General features: G+C 39.3%; 1 protein-coding gene and 1 pseudogene across 1 annotated transcript; both read left to right on the forward strand.

Moving 5' to 3' along the window:
- The first annotated feature begins 3,283 nt into the window (after nt 1-3,283).
- On the forward strand, nt 3,284-4,888 carry LOC148200323 (phosphatidylinositol-3-phosphatase SAC1-like). The gene is made up of 3 exons (XM_088114139.1): nt 3,284-3,554; nt 4,082-4,193; nt 4,498-4,888. Exons 1-3 carry the CDS (start codon nt 3,529-3,531, stop codon nt 4,744-4,746), a joined length of 387 nt encoding a protein of 128 aa, XP_087970265.1. The 5' UTR covers nt 3,284-3,528; the 3' UTR covers nt 4,747-4,888.
- Nucleotides 4,889-6,019: 1,131 nt separating this feature from the next.
- LOC148200324 (pentatricopeptide repeat-containing protein At3g09040, mitochondrial pseudogene) lies at nt 6,020-8,059 on the forward strand (annotated as a pseudogene).
- The last annotated feature ends 758 nt before the right edge of the window (nt 8,060-8,817 follow it).

Here is an 8,817-nt window from a genome sequence, read left to right on the forward strand (position 1 = left end):
GTCGTCACCGACCCTAGGAACAGACTCAGGAGGCTTTGACGACTCTGTCTGTGGCGGTGGCGGTAAGTGAGTTTCACCGGAGGTGGGTGCGTCGGCTATACGCGCCGACGACAGTGGCGGCGAGTGGCGGCTTCTCTCCTGGAGCAACGTCTGACGTTGTGGTCGTCGGTGTTGGGCGCATCTTTCTGCCCTATCAACGACCCCAACCGGCGACGGCGGTAGTCGGACAGCGGCAATAGCGGTAGTCAGACAGCGACAGCGACGCGACTTGTGCAGCAGGATGGAGCTCCAAGATCAGAGCTCTGACACCAAGTAGAAAATAGGACTGATTTTATTATTCTTAATCATTTAAATACATTTTCATATCCTCTATTTGTAACAATCTAATTCTTCTAAAATGAGAAATAGGAAAACTAAGGAAACAAAATAAAATAGAAGATTATACATCTATTTTTCCTAATTAGGAAGATTCTAAAGATGTCTTCTCTAATTACAATAGTAACTAAGAAAAAAAATTCAAACCAGAACCTTGCTCTAATGTAACATCCCAAAATATAGTAATTACCATAATCAGAATTAAAATCCATTAGTGACATGCACATTGTGAGACCTTGGAAAATTAAACTATCATTATCATGTATAATTTGTCATTAATGCACTGCTGAGTCACCTGGCTGCTTCCATAAATGCACCGCGCCACACACTCAGTCTCATTAAAAACACACTCACACACTCTGAAGCACGCCTGCCAAGTGTCACTTTGGAACTTTCTGAATCTGAAGTGGGGGTGCAGGTGTCAGCAGAAGAGCGCACGTCCGTTTTTGGGGCGTGGGCAACACAGAAAAATCATTTTTCTGAAAAACTCTGCTCATTCTCTGCACGCTCCTTCTTCTTCCTCAGAACTCAACCTCCATTTTCTCCACCTTCTCTCTAGAAAGCCTTCAACTTCTCTCTACTGTAACTCACCACCTCTTCCTCCGATCAAATTTCAGAAACCGTAGGAACGTTCGTCGCGCCGTGAGCTTCCTTTTGAACCGAACAGTTTTTAGAACTGAAACGGGTAAGTTTTCCTTTAGTAGTTCGTCCTTAGGTTTCCTGAAAAACTAAGTTTTTCAACTGCATGCAAGTATTTAGTCTGAGTATATCGATTCTTCTTGTGATTAGATTGATTGGAATAGTAAGCGATCGTTACTGCTAGAGAACGAACGTTGGGCGAGTCTCAAGTCTTACTGCTTGAACGTTTAAGTCATCAATCCGGGTAAGGGAAGCTTATTAATTTAAATTATACTTGGATGTTGTGTGCAAGCATGATATGAACTGAATGTATGAGATGTATGCTGATTGAGTATGCCTGAACGATCGCTGTTATGCATGAATGAATATGGTATGTGTTGGTTGATACGTATGAATTGGAAAATGGACGATTATTGTATAGTATGAGTTGTTAATATGAATTCTATAAAGTATGTGAATTAATGAGGAATATGAAATTATAAGATTATGAATCGTATGAGAAATGTTGAGTTAGAATAGATGAAAAATCTGAATATGATAATTCTTACCTTGATAATGTACGCTCGTCGTTGAACGGTCTTATACCGTTCGGCTTCCTAGTAAACGACTTAAAATGGAATTCTTTCATTCGGAAAGAACTCTGATCGAGAACGAGCGTCCTCTTGTGAGATGCTAGGTTTGAGCGCTCGGTTCAGCTTAGCAGTATACGAATAACTTTATACTTTAAAATCAGTAACGCTCGGTCTTATACCTAGCGTTCGTCATAAGCAACGCTCGGTCGTATACCTAGCGTTCGTCCTAATGAGCTCTCGGTCTTATACCTAGCGTTCGTCCTAATGAGCTCTCGGTCGAATACCTGGCGTTCGTCCTAAGTAGTGTTCGGTCTTATACCGAACGTTCGTCCTTACCGTTGATTTCTAAATGAGCGTAAATTGCGTTCGTCCAAATTATTAGTAAATGTATATTATCGCGTTCGGTCATTGACTGACAGCCGATCCCTTTAAACAAATTGTTCTCAGTATAATTAAATAATTGTCTTGTTGTATCTTTATCCATTTTGGATTCGGTCTAGCGTCTTTGTACCTAAATTATTCTGAACATTGATTGTGTATTTTTAAGAGTCGGTTCATTCAACTGATTCGAGTAGCAGTCACGTTCTTCATATAAGTATGTGTGGTCTTATTCTGTTTGACAACGAGTCTTCTAAATCTAGTCTTTAGCGTTCATCTTCGTTCTTCAGAAGTATGAACGTTCGTTATTTTATACTTTTAAAACTGAAGATAAAGATGATGATAAATTTTAAGATGTTGAAGTGTGAACATTATATTGAATGATTATACGATTATGGAATTTGAACGAGCGTTCCAGGGAGGAACGACTCTTACTTATTGGATATTAAATTTGGTAGAGTATGACTATGGATAAGTTAAGACTTGTTGTCCATCCTGATGTTCCGTGAGTACTCATCCTCATGTAGAGGGAGTATGTCATGTGTGGGAACGGCAGGAGGTCCTTAGTCCATAAGTTAACATGGGCGACGTAAGAACGGACTAACCTCGAGTGGCAGCTGTTTGGTGTATCCCAGTTACTACATCACTCGGGTGCAAGGACGCTTGTAACTACACAGATTCATACAGTCCGGACGGTCGGTCTAATATATATATATATATATATATATATATATATATATATTGTATGATGTTACATGTTGAACTATGTGTTGTGTGGATTGAAATATTATTGCATAGTTTGATGTATAAATTAAATTACATAAGCTTATCCTTTCGTTTTCCTTGTGTTGTCTTTTGTCTCTGTACGTTCGTCCTGTCATTGCAATGATCATCCGTGTGGATATGAGCAGATGGAGATGCGTCACTTGAAGAAATGCTAGAAGAAGAAAATTTGGAAGACGCTAATCTGGTTGAAGTAGAAGTTAAGGCCGAGCCTTAGAGCGCTCGCTAGGTTTCATTTTGTTAGTCTTACAATCTTACGCTGAACGTTCAGTTAAAGTTTTGTAAAACCGTTCGTCTCTGAACTTATGTTACTGCTGTATTGTATCTATTTTCTGTATCTTAAAGTCGTTCGGCTTTTTGAACCCCGTTTAGTAATGTAAAGACTGTACTGTTTTACTGTTAAATGTAATTAATTCTGATTATGGTAATTCACCATTTCTAGATGAATGTAATTTCTGTTTAAACTTAGTTGCCATTTAAGCCATTCCTTCCACCCTAACCATGTACATTATTTTGTATGGAAATAGTGGGTAGAATTTCTGACTAGTGTGAGATGCAAAAGCTATTCAGTGATCTAAGTAACTTGAGGTAATTTTGTCGAGACAATGATTGTTTGTTAATCCCCAGTGAGATACAGCTAAAAAGCCCGAATTGGCTTTTTGGCCAGAGAAAGTACGAAGAGGGTTCCTCTGCTGCAAAAGTAGCTTCTCATGAAACTGACGTTGAAGGATCTCATGCTAATGGATTTTGTGACTTGAATTGGCTTTCTTCTGGCAGTGATATGAATGAAGAGGATGTTTTCCAAAGGTATGTATCTTAAAAGTTCATTATCCTTGTGTGACTTCATTGCACCTTCCATTTTTCCTTTCATGATCAGTATCCCATTTGATTATTTTTCTGTTGGATAACGTTTACACTGTAGGTCGCTATAAAACTCATTTGTATGTTTACATTGTGCGTTGTGATTTTTTTAGCTCTAGACAGAGCTGCCATGCTGATAATGGGGAACAGGCTTGGTGCATTTGAATTTGATCCGTTAAGTTGAGCTGGTGCTCTTAATATTTTAAGTGACCACGAATAATTCTAAACTTGTTTATTTTCTACCATTAAGAAGTAAGTTCATGCTACAGTTGGTTTAAATTATAATGAATGAAGGATTTCTTTTAAAAATTTATGAAGTGCTTGTCTAGGATTTACTGTATTTATAACTACCTGAAATCCCATTCTTCATTGGTTGGGAATCCAGTGTTGTCTCTTCCGGCATATTCTCACTTGACGCCTTTAGCTTGTTCAGTTTACAGATGATGCTCTTTTTATACTTTTTGATCTGGTAGGTACCTTGCAATGACCTCAGCAAATGAGGCGAATGGGTGGTATGGAGGTAGTCTCCTCGGCGATCAAGATGAAAGCAGTGAGATATATAAACATTATGCCGAGCTATGTCAGGTATGTGCTTTAACCGTGAGAAATAGAAACATGCCCACATAACTAGTACTTTGTATCTGGACTTATGTATGAAACACTTACCATTGCTTGCTTCAAAGAAAGCGCTGTCAGAGGTACAAATCTCTCCTTTAGTTTAAGTACATGCTGGGTTGATTGGCATGTTATATTTTTAATAAGAAATGACAAAGAAATAAATATGAAATGAAGCAGATAAAATAGCATCTTTATTAGGATGTGATATGCATGTTTGCTGCTTGCTGCCAAAATGTAGTTTTTACTGCCTTTATCCTTGGCATGCATGCAGGGACCTGCCTTGGAACTTTTCCAAAATGACTCTGAGAGGGAGCAACACTACGCAGATGCTTTAAGCACGAGTTCATATGAAATTGTTAATGATACTAGCGTTGCGACAGAAATGGAAGCAGCTCTAAAGGAGTATGACCAAGTTGGTGCGGACCTTGGGATCATTCCCAGATCTTGTAAATTCTTTGCCGATGATCCGAGTTGGCTTACAAGATGGTTAACTGGGGAAGAAAAACTACAAAGGATATGATGGGTTATTATTTTGACATGTATAATTTGAACATTTGTTTCTGTACTATTTTAACTCGTAGTTCCTTATACAAAAGACGTTGTCAGTTTTCTTATCATTTGGTCAGGCCTTATATATATATAATTAATTTTTCTTTTTTAAATTTGAGCACATTTTTTCTCCATAGGATTGCCTTGGTTATTCCATACTCAAACTGAAGTTTAGTTCGGGTACTTTTACTATACTTAGGTTTTAGTTCTTATAATTTTATTCTAATTGTTTTAATCCTTATAATATATAGAGATGGGTTCTAATGAATTTGCTTTGAAGTGCTATTGTTTTGCTTTTTCAGACATTTTGGATATTTAGGGATGAATGAAACTATTAAGGATGAAATGTTCTATATTGTTTTCCCTTATTTTAAAGTGGGATACAATGATGCATGCATAGACTGAATTTTTCTTGTAAGTGGATAGATAGGAAATAATCTAATTAAATAGGACAAAACAGCAACACAGAAAGGAAAAAACAAAATAAATAGGAAGCATGACAAATAGTTCTTGAACCATCCAGAATTGGCAAAATTAGTATGACAAACTTGCTGTGCTTCTTCTACCTGAAGTGGGACAACTAATGGTATTTTGATATCCCACATAAATCGGAGGCGAGAATATTGATTCCAGAGAGGTTTGGAGAGACACTTTTGTAGAAAAGCGTAACAATTTCATATGACTTTGTTGAAGTTCCTCTTGGACCGAGAGAAAATATCTCTAAATGTTTGGTCCTCTGATAAACCATCAGAATAACAGTAACATGAGTTGCATTCTAACTATTATAATATGTGACCGAAAGACGAGAGCCCTTGTTATGCAAATCATGTAAAAGAGACTGAATTATTGTAGCTCACAAAGGGTGGAATGCAAGGACATAAGACAATAAAATGGTTAAAGCTTCCTACACCCTATCAAAAGCTCCGAAAAATGTTTCCATAAAAAGAGAGTTTTCCTATGCAACTCCGCTTTTTTCGATTTCCGGTTGCAACAACCAAGACGTATCTTCTTTGCCGCGTCAAGGCCGTGTCTAGCCCTAAAAACGGTGTCCGACACCATGTCGTGCACGTCCCCGAAACGTGTTCGTGTCAGCAAAGTGTCGGAAGCGGGGAAGCGCGGCCTCCCAGCCGTCTCGGAGCTTTATAGGGAAGGATGAAATGTCGTCTGTCATTTGGCCTTAATTAAAAACGTGAATAGAAGGTTCCATACACAAATTGGATTTTACTTCTAACAGAAGAACAAAAGAGAAAGAATGTGCGGATAGTTGGAAGGGGAGAAAAGGGAATCAAATCGAATTGATTGATGCGCGTGAGTGTTACAGTGAGAGGTGTGGTGAGAGGGAGAGGCTACCATGGGCGTTGGAGTGTTGAGAGTGAGTGCCAGGGGAAGGCGAAGGGGAATGCCAGTGCCTGGAATTCCCTTCTTCGCATGCACTCCACCCATGGATTGCCCTAAAGTGTCCTTCGATGTTATGCTTCTTTTCTCAACTCTGGCCATTCCCCTGATCAGTTTACTTTCGCCATCACTCTGTCCGCCTGTGCAAAGCTACACAATGTTGAGTTGGGGAGGGCAGTTCACTGCTACATAATTAAGAGGGGTCTTCAATCTGCCTCCTTCTGTTATGGCGCACTCATCCATCTTTACGCCAATTCCCACTTTCTCACTTCTGCTCGCATCCTATTTGACGCCGCACCCTCCCCTCATCTCCACCCTGTTTCTTGGACCTCTTTAATCTCTGGTTATGTTCAAGCCGGCTTGCCTCAGCAAGCACTTCACGTATTTGATAAAATACGCACCACTGTTTCTCCCGCTTCTTTTCCACTTCTAGACCTTGTGGCACTTGTCACCGTCTTAAACACTTACACCTCTTTAGGAAAGCTGGACAATGCTTGCCAATTGTTTGCACAGATGCCCATCTCCACCTGCAATGTTGTGGCCTGGAATGTCATGATTTCTGGTCATGCCAAGAGAGGCCATTATCAGGAGGCTCTTGCCTTCTTTCGTCAAATGAGTAAGCATGGTGTCAAATCCTCAAGATCCACACTCGCAAGAGTTTTAAGTGCAATTGCCAGTTTAGCCGCCCTCCATCACGACTTCCTAGTTCATGCCCTGGCTATCAAGCAAGGTTTCGATTCCAGTATATACGTTGCAAGTTCTTTGATCAATATGTATGGCAAGTGTGCGATGCTGGATGCTGCACGCCAAGTATTTGATGCTATATCTCACCAAAATATGATTGTCTGGAACATCATGCTAGGAGTTTATTCACAGAATGCCTATTTAAGTAATGTCATGGAGTTGTTCTCGGGTATGACAATATGTGGCGTTCACCCAGATGAATTTACCTACACAAGCATTTTGAGCTCGTGTGCATCCTTTGAATACGTACGAATTGGTCACCAGTTGCATTCAACTATTATCAAGAAGGGTTTTACCTCCAATTTATTTGTCAACAATTCATTGATAGATATGTATGCCAAAGCTGGGGCTTTGACGGAAGCTTCTAAGAAGTTTGAGCTCATGACATACCGAGATCATGTTTCCTGGAATGACATTATTGTTGGTTATGTGCAGGAAGAAGAGGAGGTTGTTGCTTTCAGTTTGTTTCAAAGAATGAATTTGGACGGCGTTGTACCTGATGAGGTATCTTTGGCCAGCATACTTAGTGCATGTGGAAATATTAAGGTGCTAGATGTAGGACAGCAACTCCATTGCCTGTCAGTTAAGTTGGGTTTAGAAACTAACCTTTGTGCTGGAAGTTCTCTTATTGACATGTATTCAAAATGCGGAGACATTGAAGATGCACAAAAAATTTATTCTAGGATGCCTGAACGGAGTGTGGTCTCCTTTAATGCTCTGATTGCAGGATATGCTCCAAAAGACATAAAAGAAGCTATTAGTCTTATTCATGAGATGCTGATACTGGGACTAAAGCCATCTGAGATTACATTTGTGAGCGTCATAGATGTTTGTAAGGGTTCTGCAAAGGTAATTTTAGGCATGCAGATCCATTGTGTTGTAGTAAAGAGGGGTCTCTTATGTGGTAGCGAATTCTTAGGAACCTCTTTGTTGGGCATGTATATGGATTCACAAAGGCTTGCAGATGCAAGCGTTCTTTTCTCGGAGTTTTCTAACCTTAAAAGCACGGTAATGTGGACTGCTTTAATTTCAGGATATACACAAAATGAGTGCAGTGATGTGGCCTTAAACTTGTATCAGGAAATGCGTGGCAACAGTATCTTACCCGACCAAGCAACTTTTGTTACTGCTCTTTAGAGCTGTCAAAGCAGCCCATTTTATAAGATTTGACCCTAGTCCATGTGGATTGAGGCCAAAAAAGCCCACAGGGTCAAAAAAATTTCTCATTAAAAAAGTCCACAAGGCCAAATAGCCCTAAAGCCCTATGGGTCAGGGCTAGCCCATGAACTTTCCTTTTTACTATGAGAAAAATATAATAATAAAAGTAGAAACAAAAATTACAGTGGAGAAATAGAAATTTGCAATGTTAAACCAAAAATAACATTATTAACGTAAAAACATATTGTCCCACTTCCAACTTCAGAGAAAATCTAAAGTGAACTCTCCTCCCTCACGTATGAACAACAGTTCAGCTTCAATCCTCTGTCCAGGCCATTGCAAGTCATATCCTCATGCATATTTTGTTTCTTTAAGTTCTTCACTAGATAGCACAGGTCACCAATACAACTCTAGCCATTCTCCAGTCACACTCACGAGCCATGCTTTGCTCACTGATCCAACTTTTTCAGACTTTAAGACAACAACCAGCACCTTCATTCATTGGCTGCACCAAGTGATACTCCTGCTTGTTTTTATGATTAGTTCAATTAAAGCAATCTGGACTAGCTAAAAACTGCACCAAAAACTGATATAACAAGACATTTCAATTATATCAGCCTTCGTCTCTTGAGTAATGTGCACTCTACGTACAAGCTTTCGCAACTCCTGTTAAACATATTCATTATACGTATAGACAACATAAATGAAGGTTGTGCCAATAAATACCACAGCAAGAAGATTTTTT

The sequence above is a fragment of the Vigna umbellata genome, chromosome 4 (assembly GCF_029865625.1).
Source record: "Vigna umbellata cultivar VRB3 chromosome 4, Vumbellata_1.0, whole genome shotgun sequence".
In the NCBI taxonomy this organism is placed as follows: domain Eukaryota; kingdom Viridiplantae; phylum Streptophyta; class Magnoliopsida; order Fabales; family Fabaceae; genus Vigna; species Vigna umbellata.